At 47.4% G+C, this 15,879-nt stretch overlaps 1 protein-coding gene across 3 annotated transcripts; it reads left to right on the top strand.

Moving 5' to 3' along the window:
* Nucleotides 1–411: 411 nt before the first annotated feature.
* Nucleotides 412–13,776, top strand: ubn2a (ubinuclein 2a). Of its 3 annotated transcripts, XM_076294378.1 has the most exons (17): nucleotides 412–1,021; nucleotides 1,849–1,974; nucleotides 2,489–2,590; nucleotides 2,830–2,958; nucleotides 3,200–3,294; nucleotides 3,969–4,506; nucleotides 6,028–6,098; nucleotides 6,303–6,432; nucleotides 7,053–7,162; nucleotides 7,550–7,660; nucleotides 7,807–7,950; nucleotides 8,131–8,178; nucleotides 8,308–8,353; nucleotides 8,599–10,023; nucleotides 10,742–10,928; nucleotides 12,416–12,484; nucleotides 12,883–13,776. In XM_076294378.1, exons 1-17 carry the CDS (start codon nucleotides 725–727, stop codon nucleotides 12,927–12,929), a joined length of 3,675 nt encoding a protein of 1,224 aa, XP_076150493.1. In that variant the 5' UTR covers nucleotides 412–724; the 3' UTR covers nucleotides 12,930–13,776. The 3 variants fall into 3 exon arrangements, with proteins under 3 accessions (XP_076150493.1, XP_076150509.1, XP_076150500.1); XM_076294394.1 differs by lacking the exon at nucleotides 2,489–2,590; XM_076294385.1 differs by lacking the exon at nucleotides 12,416–12,484.
* The last annotated feature ends 2,103 nt before the right edge of the window (nucleotides 13,777–15,879 follow it).

The raw sequence follows: 15,879 nt of genomic DNA, 5'->3' as shown, positions 1-15,879 counted from the left end.
TGTCATAGAGCGCACACACTGGCCTCTGAGCAACACCGCCTGCATATAAATAGCTATTGACAGGAAATGGCGCTTAGAGATACACTGAAATATGGCGTCGGTTTTCATGAAGCCCTGTCCCCCTGAAACATGTTTTCGCGATTTAAACCTAATCAGCAATTTCAGCCCCTGTTGAATAGATTGGTATCAAAAGTACATCCGCCGAATCGCCATTTCGAATCACAGTCCTTTGGTACCGACCATGGGGAATACTGTCTGGTATCTTCATTCTTCAATTAAACAGATATAAAAAGTTCGGATATTAGCATATTATTATCTTATTATAGTGCTTTATTCTAGAGGTGGGTTTAACATTACGAAAGAACTGATTGGCCGTGCTGCCCTTTACGCTCACGCTGTTTCCGGTGTCTTTCTGCGCGCAGGCCCAGCGACCTCACGGATATTTTATTTACTCCTGAAATCCAAGATGGCTGTCCTGAATGCCTCGGTCCCCTAGCAATTGAGGATGCGAGCAGCTACTGAAAAAACAACTTTTCCCCGACCATCTCTTCCCCTGGAACTCCATTCGTAAGGTGCGGAGGATACTCTTGCATCTTACCAGCCTCTAAATATCCCTTCCATCCAGGTTAAATCCCTCTAATTCGCCTATTTAAAGTAGTTTCGCGAAGTAACCCTCTGTGTCGCTGTCTGTCCTGAGCGAGGTTGAGACAGCCAGCACATCCAAATGGCCGAACCGAGAAAAGTACAATTTGTCACCCTGTCGGCCTTTGCCGCTGGTCCAGCCACTGAATCTAGGAAACGCCGGTTGGACGACGAGGCCGACATAAACTTTGATGGAGATCAAGGGATTGGCAAGTCCACGACAGGGGCATCAGGAGATGGTGGATTGTTCGGCAAAACTGGCGACAGAGACGGCGTTGAACCCAACAGAGCAACCGTGCGATTAAACCTTTCTCTCATCGAGCCAAACGACCAGTCGTCGGCCGAGTTCAATTACAGCGAACTCATTCAATCCCTTCAGGTATGCACTGTTTAATTTTAGGCCTGTGGAGACCTGCAATTGTGTTATCTTGACAAAAGTCAGATCAGTTTAGGGAAGTGGGCATTGGTGAATTTATGCTAACACCTTGTGTAAAGGCACCTTCTAGCAGTTTTGCTCTTTGCCATCTATTGCAACAGATTAGCTTGTTAACGTTAGCAAACACAAGTTGGTGGGACGAGTCGCATACCTTTGAATGAGTGGCTGGTCATGTCTTGTTAATTACTCTAATAAAGGAACAAGTGTATCTGCTTGTTTGTTTTGAAGCTTGTAATTTTATCAAGATCACACGAATCAATTATTTTTTTCATTCGTGGCACTTGAGTAACATCGCTTACTGTCCATAACAACTCCAGAAAGTTATAACGTTTCATAGGTAGCCAACTAGCTTGTTAGCTAACATAATGTGCATGTGGTGGTCACTTTAGGTATCTGTTGTTTTGGTTTAGGCCTAAACGCCTTTTAAAGTGCGAAATTGTCCTTTAGATCATCCGGAAAGAGCGAAGATGCAATTATTTGTATAATGGTCTCGTGACTAGATGCGTAAAAATAGTGTTATGATTGAATGATATAATGATCCAAAAATGACAGGCATGTCAACTCTTTTTTTTTTTTTAAGTCTGTGTCGGCATATTTGTGTAGCACTGAAAATGTTTACTAGTATTTACTTGAAGACAAGTGTTTGTGTTGCATAGCTTTATTTAACGACGCCTCTAGAGGTTAGATCATGGGGTGACATTCCCTAAGCTGAATGCATTCTGACTGCAGCTTGACCTTATTATCTTGGAATCTTTGTTTTCTGTCTGAAGAAGAAGACACAGAAACCCATACCCACACCCACACCACCCGCCCTTGACCCAAACGACCCCTTCAACGATGACGAGAGGGAGCGCCAGCAGGTGGAGGCTTTAGCCAAGAAGTTTGAGAGTAAATATGTGAGTATTCTCTCACCTTTGATAATGGTTGTCAACAAGTACTCTGAAGAATGGTCATCATTTAAAAGATATGCTGGCAAAGTGGCAGTGCAGCCCGGGTTAATGAGCCACAAGAAATGTAAAATATTCCAACTACTGAGTCTGGTGCTGTTTGGTAAATGGTTGGTGCTGATCTAAAACGTAGGCCCTGAAACACACTGGATGCCTTGCAAGTGGGCTAAATATTTACATCTTCATTGATTTTCATGAACAGCTGGAGCGAGGTGACATGACCTGAGATGTGTGTCTCACGTGCGCAGTGTGAATGCCCTAACCTGTTCAAAAGAGTGGCAACATGGAAATCAAGACATTTCCCAGCCACAACACACACACACAACCACAACGTATCCATAGTGTTTCAGGACTTGTTGAATTACACAAATGACAATAGTGCTTCTCTTTGTTGTGATGGTGGCCTGTAGCTGCAGTTGAGTTCTCAGTAGAAAATAACAGCTTATCTGAATCCGTCTCTTAGGGCAATAGTGGTAAAAAGAAAAGGAAGGACCGCATGCAGGACCTGATAGACATTGGGTTTGGATATGACGAGAGTGACCCTTTCATTGATAACTCGGAGGCAGTGAGTACCACCACTTCAGCTTAATCCTGGTTCTAGTGCATCCCTTTTGAGTTGACACAGTACATCAGTCACAATAAAAATAAAAATAATGTGTAAGGTCCTCATTCAGGTCACTAAGTAAGTGTTGTCTGCAGATACTGTTATAGTAATATCACAAAGTTGGAAGGGAACAATATCATTTTTAGAAGTGAAACATGTCTACCACTGTTGTCTAAATATTGGTTGCTTCCTTGCTGCAGTATGATGAGCTGGTGCCAGCGTCGTTAACCACCAAACTTGGTGGCTTCTACATCAACACGGGTACATTGCAGTTTCGCGCCGCCTCTGAATCGGAGGGTGAGGATGAAGGCAAAGTGGCCACACCAGGGGTGAGTGCTGTGGGCATGATCTGGACAGCATCATCTGCTGTCATGGAGGGCCTGCTTGCAAGTCCAGTCGCAGGAGAAAAAACTATTTGATTCTGTGCTTAGATATCAGGTTTTATCAATGGCTTCTATACGTATTTTGTGGTAATTGGTGGCATATCAGCGATGCAGTCACTATGTGGAATGTGTTTACTTATATACTTTAAATGCTTAACGGGCTGACTGTTTATCCTCAAATGTGAAGGGTGGCGAAGTTCAGATGATCAAGAAGCGGAAGCGGAAAGAGGGAACCATGTTGGAGGAGAAGAAACCCAGGAAGATCCGAGTGCCTAAACAAGGGTGAGGACACAACACTCCTGACATGGCAGCCCCATTTGCTGGCATGTTTTTAACAGCAAATGCATGCAAGTTTTACTGCTGATATTCAGACATTATTATTTGTCAGAAAATGAAATGCAAAAGATGATGAGCATGTGTCTTCAACACACATTAGAGATGTAGGTTCTTCTCTTCAACCGACCCTTTTGTTAATGCTAGGATGCCATGTCAGTATTAGGACAAACCATCCCCCCAAGAAATGGAGCATTAGACACGCTCTGATTGGTCCATCAGTGGCCGTTACCGGTGAGCTGTATATCAGGGAAGCGCTAGATTCCTGGAAGGCGAGGAGTCACTCTGGCTCTCATCAAGACCTTGTAGTGACCAGCCCATTAAGACCATTATACCATGGGCCTTCTCAAGCCAGGCAAGGCTCTGAGCAGCACGGAGGAGAGGTCCTTGGGACTACAGGCTAGGCTAGCTTGGAATGCTGAGTAGCTAATGTGTGTGTGTGTGTGTGTGTGTGTGTGTGTGTGTGTGTGTGTGTGTGTGTGTGTGTGTGTGTGTGTGTGTGTGTGTGTGTGTGTGTGTGTGTGTGTGTGTGTGTGTGTGTGTGTGTGTGTGTGTGTGTGTGTGTGTGTGTGTGTGTGTGTGTGTGTGTGTGTGTGTGTGTGTGTGTGTGTGTCATTGTGCAGTGTGACTGGAATGAACCTACACCGGCCAGAAAAGAAGAAGAGGAAGAAGCTGATGAAGGACTCTCTGTACCTGGCGGCCATGCTGCGGCGCTTCACTCGGGAGAAGGAGGAGATGCGGCAGAAGAGCCCGGCCACCGCGCACCACCTGGGCCTGGTCAGCGCCCCGCACGCCAACCACATGCTCCACAACTCCGGCCTGCCCGGCAACAGCTTGGTCGCCGCCGCCGGCAGCACCGACATCTCCCTCGCCGACCTGACCGCCGACCCGGCCATGATGTCGCTGCTGAGCTCGGCCAACGAGAGCGAGCTGCAGGATCTCCTGGGCGACCTGGACTTCAGCCTGCTGGACCCGGGTCCTCTGACGGCCAGCCCCGCCCGGGAGAACGGGCTCATGGGCGTGGGTGTGTCTCCAGGGCAGAAGGCGGGTCAGGGGAGAGGGCAAGTGGGGCTGGGGGTCGGGGCCGGGCTCCTGTCCCCTCCTCCTCTGCCCGCTGGGCTGCCTGCTCCGCTCACCAAGCGCATTGAGGACCTACGGACGGTGAGTGGACTCCTCTTGGAGTGTGTGTTTTTGTTTTATAGCTTGTTAAGCTTTTTTCCCTTCTTTAGCAACAGGTGCAGTTTCTTCTGGAGAAGTCTGTTATTACTAAATGTGGCTTTAATGGGTATAATGTCCTAGGGATTCTCAGCAATCTCAGACTGAAATCTTATATTATAGGTGGACATTGGCAGAGAATTGAAATGAGCTAATGAATTTGTAACTGAACTTTTTGGGATTTTTGGAGGTCTAAAATTTCCTTTCCAACGCACATTCCACCATGTGTGAAATAGGACCCATGTCTAGACTTATACATAGACATCTTTTTGACTGAATAGGCTCGATAAATGCTATAGAGAAGAAACTGATCATCAGTCTCCTGCATGCACTGGGTCAGAAAACATTCACCTTCACTCCTAGACTAGTTTGCCAAACTTGAGAAATAAACCCCCTAATGTTGACATTACACTATTTCTCTTCAATTCTATTCCTTCTGCCTTTTGATAGTAGTTGTGATGCTACACATATTATAGTGTTATATTGATATATGAGGTCACTATATTGATGGTCAGTTTCCTGTACATGGATTTCTGGCTAAAAGCTTTTTCTCATTGGATACTTCTCCTAAAGTTCTCTTGCAGTCATGGACTAGGGCTTAATCCATGTACAGGAAACGAGCCCCCAGTCTCCTAGACGCTACTAGCGTTTGTGATGGAGTGCCGTGTATCTTCTGACAGGAGGTGAGGCCAGCCAGGGCACTGCTGCTGCTGCCACTGCTGCCGCTGGACTGAGTGAGTTGAGGTGCGAGGAGGACGAGTAGGGAGAGAGGAGAGGAGAGGAGAGGAGAGGTGAGGGCTGGCAGGCCACAGCCAGGGAGACAGGACAACAGAACATCAGGGACATGCAGATAACACAGCCCAGATCAGACACTCCAGGTCCACACATCCACTCTCTGCCCCAAATGGGCCTTCTATACGGATGGACAGTGCACGTTCATGCCCCAAATGGGCCTTCACCCATAGCCTTGGGGACCAGACCCAATCTGAAAGATTAAGGGTCTGTCCACGAATAACGTAATGGCCCAATTCGAGGGGCGGCACCAAGCACGCATTTGAAAATGTCACTGCACGCAATTGGATAACACTATACGATCAATGTTAACTGACTGATTCCGGACTTCGACGCAATTGGATAACACTACGTCTGTCATCTGTTTAGCTCGCCTCTGACCCGCCTATATCAGATACACAGATATGATTGGTTCCCCGCGATGCAAGGGGCAAAAAATACGTGCATTATTACTCGTTGCCAGAGTCTCTTGCTGAGCAAATGCTTCCACGAGAACTCTGGATTCCCAGGGTACCTTCTACATGGATGGACAGTGCCCGTTTCTTTGCACAAGCGTGCTGGTGTCTGCTGTTCCAGCATCATTTGTGTTGGATGTTTGTGTTGGATGTTCTGCCAGTGACTGAAGTCTCTTTCTTCCTTTTTTGTCTCCCTCTTACTGTTTGTCATCCCTAAAAGGCCTCACGACAGTTTGACCAAGAGGGGAGAAAGAAGTTTTTCACCTTGGATATGAACAACATTTTGCTTGAGTAAGTATTTTCTTGTGTGTCTTGTGTGACCCTTGGTCACTAGGAAGTGGTATATCATGTAGATGTGTATTTGTGACCACCTTATTCTCACATTCTTGTCACCTGTGCTGTCCTGCCTTTCGTCCACTGTGTATTTATCGTCCCCTTCCCTCTTTGTGTCCACTGAGTATTTAACGACCCTTTCTCTCTGCGTGTCCACTGCAGTATTGAGCTGCAGGTCCAGGAGCAGCCGGCGGAGGTGCGCTCGGCCATCTACTCCCACATGGAGGCGTTCGTGCCCTGCAACAAGGAGGCCCTCCTCAAACGCCTCAAGAAGCTCAGCCTTAACATCCAGGTGAGAGCCACAGAACAGCCACTGAGCAAGCGGTCCGCTCCCTCGGCTAGTGGTGCTCATAGGGCTTCTTTACCCTTCAAAAGTCACCTTCAAACCTCTACAGCATCACAATGGCAATGATGTTGTAGCTTTTCTACAGTTTTTAAAGCAGCACTAGAGCTTTAATCTAACACTAGCAAGATGGTTACCTGAAAAGCACGCAAAACGTTGCACTCTCCACCTGGCACTGCTAGAAGCTTGCTGACATGTCAGCTGGTGTCTTTTGGTTATCTAGTTAGCAATGTCGTGCTGTGAAAGGTTTTCTTTCATTTCTGCCTACCCAGAAATCAGCTGTAGTGTATATTCTGGGAGGCTGATCGGAATAATACATGTGTGTGTGTCTGTCCTTTAAATGATCGTAGGCCATCAGAATGAATTTGATGATGATGGCAAAACGGTTGTCTGATAAAGGCATCTCTCAAAAAGTGTCACATTGTTGCATAGTGTTGCTTAATAATTCCTGTCTGTAAGGTCATGTGGAAAAGGGATAAATGGCATCTCTGAAGTGTGAATGATACCGTGGCAACTCGCGTAATTCTTTCTTTCCCCCCATCATGAAGGTCTCTCTCCCTCTCTCACAGGATGACCGCCTGCGCACGCCCCTGTTGAAGCTGAAGCTGGCTGTCTGTAGCGTCATGCCAGAACAGATCGCAAGATACAACATGGACTGTGTGGCCAAGGCTGCTGCCAAGTATGATCCTCTCGCTCATTTACCTCCCACTCCACTGTAATAAGAACATAACATTTCCAACACCGTATGAGCTGTGTCCCCAATAACAGAGACATTCCCGTCCAGAACATCTGTTTAAACTTTATAGGACCATGTAAAACTTTCCTGTGCTGCTACTCATTGGCTCAAAACGGTCACTTTATGTTTACATAGGACGATTCTGGATTTTGTGCTTACTAGACAGAAGCTCTCTCTGTAGTAATGGATCCATACGCTGTGGCTAGCTACAGAATACCCCACTAAATCAGGATTTAACCATGGGCCGCAGGATACCTCTAAATGTACTGAGGATAAGGCTCTGGCTTTAAATTGCTGTGTGTGTGTGTGTGTGTGTGTGTGTGTGTGTAGGCAGCAGTCTGAGGAGGGAGAGAAGAATGGTTCTGAGGAGGAGGATGAGGAGAAGCCTGGGAAGAGGGTGATGGGACCGCGAAAGAAGTTCATCTGGGACGACAAACTCAGGTAAGACTTTATCCTCTGACTGAAAAAACCCTGGACTGCATGCATCATTGGCACTCTGCTGCACCCTTCCTAATGAAAAACACTAAATTCATTGATTCAAAGAAATCATCGTGTGTGCGTGTGTGTGTGTGTGTGTGTTCCTGCAGGTCTCTGCTGTGTAACCTGGTGCGGGTGAAGTTGAGCTGTTATGAGCAGGAGTCGCAGGCCCCTCTGTCTGTGGAGGACTACCTCAAGGCCTTCATGGAGAACGAGGTCAAACCGCTCTGGCCCAAGGGCTGGATGCAGGCCAGGTGTGTGAGACGCAGGTTCCTCAATGTCTAATCGCTTAGCTGTGTGTGCGTGTGCGTGTGCGTGTGCGCGTGCGCGTGCGCGTGCCTGCGTGCACGTTTTTCCACTTTTTTGGTGAATGATTAGGTGAACTTGACAAGGTTGATGCTACTACAACTGAATATTTTTCTATTTTGTCACAGGATGCTGTTCAAGGAGAGCAGGATTGTGCACGGCCACCTTACTGGACTGTGAGTTGGCATCACTTTTATTATTGTTGTTGTTGTTATAGTAATAGGACTGTGCAAGGAAGTCATGAACTGGATTAATGAATAATATATGACTATTGATTTTTGACTCTTATTTTGTCTGGATTGCAGGGGCAAGAAAAGGGTGGTTCCTGGTCCCAAAGCGATTAAAGCCAAGGTGTGTGTGTGGTCCTGTTGCAAACATGCATTCTCTTGACCTATGTGAAGTGCTACGAGTGATAGAGCTGTGGCTCACTAGGGGAGCGTTGTGGCGCAGCCTTACTATTGTTTTGTAGCTTGTAGAATACTTAAATGGAAACTCCAATCATCTTCTCTCCAGATTGACTTTGAATGTGGATTGACTGCTTTAGAGCAGTTGTGGTGTTTTGGTTCTGACCGTGCCGTGTGTCTGTGTTGTTCCAGGAGGGTGGCTGGATCCCGAGGCCCAGTCCAGTCGGCGTGATCCCCTCTCCCTCCGCGGCGGTAATCGTCCGCCGGCCCCCCACCTCCCCCTCGGAGCCCATCTGCCTCTCTGATTCGCTGGACGAAGACCTGGCCACCAACTCGCTGGACTCCATCTCCCATGCCCTTGCGCTCCTGAGCAACGCGGCCAAAGGCCTGACCCAGACCAACGGCCCGGCCGTCTCCTCTCCGGTCAGCAAGGCCGGCGCCACGCCCGGCCTGTCGGTCGGCCACTTTGCTTCCCCGCCGTCACATTCCCTTCCTGTGAAACTGGAGAGCCCCGTCATGTCCCTGGCTAATATGAGCACGCTAACTACCTCTCCCTCCCTCGCGTCCTCCCCCGCGCTCTCCCGCCCGCTGACCATTACCTCATCCCCCTCCAGTTCTTCCCGGGCCGAGGCGTACGGAATGCTGAAGGACGCCGGAGCGCTGTCGCAGGCCCAGAGACACTCCATGACCCCCGGCCACAGGTCCGGCGCTGGACTCAACTCCCCCTCTCCCCCCAAACCGCGTCCCCCGCCCACCGCCTCCCCTCTGCTGCCCCCCCAGCAGAAGTCCTTCTGCCCCCCGGGGATGAAGCCTGGCCAGGCCACGCCGCCGGCCGGGCTGCTTAAGAGCTCCGCGGGGAAAGCCGGCGCGGCCGGTAACGGTGGCGGGGTCGGCGGAGGCTCTCAGCAGGGCCGCGTGAACGCACACCTCTCGCAGCTCAACGCCAAGAGCCCCCAGCAGCCCCAGCGGCTGCCCAGCGGCTCGCCCTCCCCCGTGCCCTCGTCCCCCACCTCCTCTCACCCGCCGCCCAAAGCCCCGCACGCCACGCACGCCCACCCCCAGTCCAACTTCATCACCCCCATGCAGGCCACGCTGACCAAGTCCTCCCACAGCAGCAGTTCGGGCATCATCAAGTTGACCCCGCGGCCCCCCGCCCCTACTCCGCCCCCGGCCTCGTCGCCGGCCCCCTCCTCCTCCTCCTCGCCCTCGCTCGTCCACTCCCGGCCGCAGATGATGGCCAACTCCCACCAGTACAGTCCCAAGGGCGCTGGGTTCCGACCCCCATTCACAGCACAGGGAGGCTCGTCCGTCAAGCCTGGCCAGGGAATCTACAGCTTTGCGGGCGGCCAGAAGCCCTCCACCCCTCTGAGTGGGGGGGCAGGAAACACTAACCCCAGCCCCATAGGAACGCCCCCTTCCAGCAGTCAGCAGGACCACAGCCCCTCCCCCTCTGGGATATCGGCCAATCACGGACAGAGGCAAAGGTCCGTAGGAGGGTCTGGTCAGAGTGCCAAAGCTGTGACCAGTCGGGTGCCGGCCTCAACACTGGCGTCAACGCTGGCGTCAACCCTGGCCTCAACGCTGCCCTCGTCAGTAGTCACTTCACACCTGTCACAGGTAAGCTGACCGCAGCGTGGCGTAGTGAAAGGTTAGAGTTAGTAACCCTGTAATACCTCAGTAATGAGAGGCTAATTGGCTTATCCGGTTGTTAAGTCCGACGTCAAGGGCCCAACAGCTTTTTTGTTCACAAACGTTTACTAGCGCAGCCAGCCGGTTTTCACAACCTGTGAAGCTCACCTTGGTTTTAGTGAGAGTAAAACACAATATCTTTACTCTAACAGAGTAATTAGAGTAGCTGTGCAGCCAGATGGTATAATCAAGGGTAACGTCCAGGCCTCCGCAAAAAAAATAAGATTTTATTTTAGGATGACTATTTTCTTAAAGGCTACTCTGAATAGCAGGAAAAAAACATTTATTTTACTGTCTATGGAGAAGTCTGAGAGCAGTTGGACCCGAAAAAAGAATTCTCAACACATTATTGCATCATGACTAGCCGGACTGAGATTAGATAGGTGGAATTTGCCTGACTATTTTTGTCTCCAAACACATTTTGGTTCCAGATGTTCATGTTTGTCTTGACACTGCACTGAGCTGATTGTGTGTGTGTGTGTGTGTGTGTGTGTGTGTGTGTGTGTGTGTGTGTGTGTGTGTGTGTGTGTGTGTGTGTGTGTGTGTGTGTGTGTGTGTGTGTGTGTGTGTGTGTGTGTGTGTGTTCTGATGTTTGTCTTGACGCTGCACTGAGCTGATGCCGTGTGTGTGTGTGTTCTGCCCCCAGGTCTCGGCGGCCGCGGGCACCAATCTGCTGGGCCCTTCTCTGCCCCTGGGCTTCGGCATGCTCGGGGGCCTGGTGCCCGTCTCCCTGCCCTTCCAGTTCCCGCCGCTGCTGAACTTCAGCCCGCCCGGTGCCCCCGGCAGCATGGGCGCCTCCGCTGGCACCAACTCAGGATACACCCTGGCACAGAGTAAGTGACCAATCAGGAGCACCCACCACACACACTCCTTAGCTACCTGCAGACCAGCAAATGTGCCCTTCATATTCACCTCCTCAAATGTGCCCTTCATCTAGTGCTTCATATTCACCTCCTCAAATGTGCCCTTCATCTAGTGCTTCATATTCACCTCCTCAAATGTGACCCTGCAAGGCGAAATCAGTCGTCTTGCGCACAGTGCTATTTTGAGAAAATCCACAATAAACAAAAGTACGGGATAAAATGTCGAATTTCACGTTTTTGCATAATTTGACAGTATACAGTCTACACTTTCATATTGTGAACAAATTTCACAGATAAACATACGTTTTAAACCCGGACTTTATTTAGGTGAAGATTAAACACATTAGCAGTCATTCCATTTGTCCACGCAGCTATAAGGTTTTACGGTAGAGCTAAAATGTAGCCTACTCATTAGGCTACTCGTTACTCAATGTGTAAGCTCTCTATCGTTCTTGGCAGATTTAACCGAATATGAATGTTAAAGACTTGCCTTTCAGGGCACGAACGGTCAAAAGCACGAACTTTTAGAAATATCCTGGCGTCATTTTACGGACCAGGAGAAGTTTTCCATTGATGTAGCAGTAGCACATTTTAAAAGTGGGCCTATAGCCTACACAATCTGTGTACATAGAACTTCTTTTCCCCTTACTTTCCCCGAAATACATGAATTATATTCTATAGTGACTATGACCGTCCCTGGTATTAACTAGACACTCACTCGGTTGATAAAACTGGACATAGTCACCATAAGGCTAATAATAGCTGTGTCCTCACACTATCGCACGTGACAGGTGATTTTCTCCTCTTCTGGCGTATCGTGACAGGAGAACCATGCCAACTTTGGATGTGGTTATCTTAGTGATACTTTTTGCAATACCCTCGATATACATATCATTGGAAAGCTTAGCCAATGGCCGTTCATGTGAGCACAATAACTTAATTTTGTAAATTTTACCAAAACGACTGGTTTCGCCTTGCAGGGTCACAAATGTGCCCTTCATCCAGTGCTTCATATTTACCTCCTCAAATGTGCCCTTCATCAGTTATTCACTGTTTCTGCTGATTGGAACTTATTCACTTATCAAATGTTATTATGATGATGAGAAAATATGTTTTAAATCTTTCTCATGATTTTGCAATAGAGATCTCAACATGTCCATTTGTGGTCTGTCTAGTGTGACTGTGGTCATCTTGTGAAGTTCTGTGATGGTGGTCATAAGTGTGTGTGTGTGTGTGTGTGTGTGTGTGTGTGTGTGTGTATATAGTCAGAACAGATGATGGTGCTTTTGTCTTGTAGTGTGTGTGTACAAGCTCTAGTCTCCAGCAGTTTTTCTGCCTATAACCCTCTTGCCCTCTGTTGACCCTTTCCTCCATCACTTCTCTCCTCCTTCCATATCACCTCTCCGCTTCTCCTCCTCCTCTCTCTCGCTGTGTCGGATGCTGGTCTCTCTCCTCAGATCTGTTTAAGAGCCTCCAGTCAGGGTCTCAGGCTGCTCTACCTCCTCACTTGCAGCTTGCTTTCTCAGGTAAACTCTGCCCCTCCTCCCCCTCCCCCCGTCTGTCCTGCTCCCCCTCCCCCCGTCTGTCCTGCTCCCCCTCCCCCCGTCTGTCCTGCTCCCCCTCCCCCCGTCTGTCCTCCTCCCCCTCCCCCCGTCTGTCCTGCTCCCCCTCCGTTGCCGTGCGCTCTCCTCTGTCCTGCTCTTTGTGTGTGAACTTGATCATCTGTGTGTCCCGTTGTTTTCCTCTCTGCCCGTTAATGTCTCATTGTAGGTATGTTTGCGTGTGCTACTACTAAGATCTCATCCAGTGTTGCCCTTTTAGGAAAAAAAAACAAAAAAAAAACTAACCACTAGTGCATGACTTTGTTTTGAATGTGGCAGGTTTGTCTTGATGGCTGATATAATAAGCTCTTGCTGTCCCTCAGATACAAACCAAAGCCAGGGTGGAGATGTGAAGAGGAAGACTCACTGAGCGGTCAAACGCCGCCCGCCACTCTGAGCACCACTGAAGCCACGGCATCAGCTCTGACTGACACTGCAGTGGGACACTGCAAAAGGATACATTTTTTTTTTCCTTATTGATGGACCTAACGCATTAATCACCCTCATTCTAATTATTGTCATTCTATTGATTACTGTTTTGGAATGTTAGGAAGGGTGACTGCGTTTTTTTTTTTTTTTTTTTTTTTTTTCAACATGTTTACATGACAGACCTTTATCACTGTGGAGAGAGAGGGGGAGTGTAGGAGAAAAGAAGCTATATAATTTAATTAGTATTTAAGTCAGTGTTGGCCGGACTTTCCTGTGTAAAGAGTTGTTGAATAGGACTTCTATCTCTGTTTTTGATTTTAATTTGTAGAGAACCGACTCCCTCTCTCCGTCTGTGGGGTGGTAGTCCTCTGTTCTGTTGCCCTTCCCTACAAACAGACTGTTAATACAGTAGCTATTAATATGGATAAATTATTTATCATTTCCTCACAGGGACATAAAATTCTGATGTGTGTGAGTGGGTTAATATGGGTGTATGTATATAAATATACATATATATAAATATAATATGCTCTATTTTCTTTCCAGGTCAGTGTGTGTGTGTGTGAGCTCATATCCCCCTTTCTTACACAGTGTCTTTGGTGCTGTATATTACACTGGACCTTGAAATGGAAAAAAAAGAAACTTGAAACGGTGAAATGGCTCTTTTTTGATAAACTGAGCAAGACGTGTCTGTGGGGTGTGTGTGTGTGTGTGTGTGTGTGTGTGTGTGTGTGTGTGTGTGTGTGTGTGTGTGTGTGTGTGTGTGTGTGTGTGTGTGTGTGTGTGTGTGTGTGTGTGTGTGTGTGTGTGTGTGTGTGTGTGTGTGTGTGTGTGTGTGTGTGTGTGTGTGTGTGTGTGTGTGTGTGTGTGTGTGTGTGTGTGTGTGTGTGTGTGTGTGTGTGTGTGTGTGTGCGCGCGCGCATGTGTGTCACAGGTGGAGAAAGTGTCTTTAGTCTACTTGAACTTTTATTTCTGAATATTTCATTGCTTATCAATACAAATCTCCAGTACTCAATACAACAGATCGCCTTAGTTTGTATGTTTGAACTATGCAGGACTATTTCTGGCTCATGCACAAGCACAGCCTCACGCCTCAGCTACTGCGCTCTGCTCCTCCTCTCTCCGCGGGAGGCGGCCGGAGGATCGCTCGGTTTCTTTTCTGTGCAGGGCGTCTGTCTCTCAGACTTGTACATGTATCTCTCAGCTTCCGCTGACATACCTCTTCTGGAAAACTCAGTTCTTCCTGCATTTAAGCTACTCATCCTCCTCATCTACCAATTACTTCCTCTAGCATTAATCACTCCCGTGGGGGTTTTGACCGATTGAATGAACAGTGGCGCCAAAGAAAAGTTGGAGGATAGATCTATCTGTCGGCTCACGAGTTGACAAAAAAAAATATATATATATTGTGCGTGTGCGAGCGCAAGTCTGTGTATGCGTGTTCATTTGATCATATTCTTGAAAAAGATGTACTTAAGTGTTTTTCTCAGTGGGCTGTCTGGATGTTGTGAAAGGATTTTTTTTTTCTTCTAAAAAGCCACATAGGTTGAGAACACTTGGGAGTCACATTCGGACAATATTACATTTCACTGTCTTTGACTCCTTATTTTTATCTTTTTATTTTGTAGATTATTTTTGTGTGTTGATTCTAAAATAAAAAAAATGCTGTCAGCTTTTGGTACGATTCTTGTGTAAGGCCACCTGGCCTCATTTATCACTGTTTACAAGTTTGTGCGTAGGTGTGTAAAAGTCTGTAGCAGTTTCCCCTTGGATCTTTTTTTTTTTTTACTTGAAGATGGTATCACTTAGTTTGATGGCTTTGTATTGGAAAGAAAGTGCTAATCTTCAACAGAGCACTGACACCAAGGTCTGAAAAATGAACTCTTAGACACTTAGGGCCTAGGCTTAGGCTCTACACTAATTGTCTCCACTTTTCTTAAATTTGGGTTGAACATGCTTTGATGTGATGTAAAGGGATCTGACAGATGATGGAGACGTCTCAGTATTCATTGTGGAATTCTTGAAATTGAAAAACTTGAAATGTTATCTAAAGTCTAGGAGGAAAAAAGGTAAGATTCCAAATTTTCTCTGCAACCAACTGTAGAAGCACATTTTTTGTTCCCATGTGTGGAACAACGAGCCTACCTTCTGAAATTATGAAATGCCATATTCATCATTGTACCTGTAAAAGAGGGTTTACCAGATGGTAACATGAACAGTCACCTGTGAAAGTAATAAATCACATTCCTTCTACAATGAATATGTTTTATTGTCCTTTACAAAAATCACTGTCTAGAAATACAGGTATACAAGAAATAAAAGGAGATATTTGCAGTTGAACTCCTGGTTGTCAACAGCCAGTCCAATAATAATAATAGTAATAATAATAATGAGGATCGTAATAATTGTAACTAGATCATGGATGATAAAGCTTTGAACCAAATGAAATCACACGTCCTGCTGGGGTGGCAGCAGAAGGCTCCTCGTTTCATAATAACACTGATTCTGGCCCATGGTCTACTGATGAGGTTTCCTACAGGGGGGCGGGGGAGACACACATACTGAATATGATATGAATTACAGGGAAGAGCACAACAGAGAGCCGAGGGGGGTGGCTTTGTAGTGAATCTTTTCCAGTCTGCCAGTTCCGCCTTCTTGAATGTTTTAGCTTAGCACGAGTACACATCAGTGTCATAGACGCAACAGGTGCGGTTTACCCACCAACGTTTTCATAACGAGTGTCTAAGGCACTTCTTAAAGAAACATTGTCACCACGTGCATTCCAGACCCTCTCCCGTTTTTTTGTTTTTTTTCTCGTAGTAATACTGAGATAAGAATGTAAGGTGAGGACAGTGAGGATATGAAGAATCCAGCAGGCCTTTTCCTCACAA

The sequence above is a fragment of the Alosa pseudoharengus genome, unplaced genomic scaffold (assembly GCF_046254945.1).
Source record: "Alosa pseudoharengus isolate Yale_2024_CS ecotype anadromous, Long Island Sound unplaced genomic scaffold, YU_APseudo_1.1 YU_APseudo_1.1_scf_1, whole genome shotgun sequence".
In the NCBI taxonomy this organism is placed as follows: Eukaryota; Metazoa; Chordata; class Actinopteri; order Clupeiformes; family Clupeidae; genus Alosa; species Alosa pseudoharengus.
Note: the sequence above shows the minus strand (reverse complement) of the source record. Positions and strands in the feature narration are given on the sequence as shown.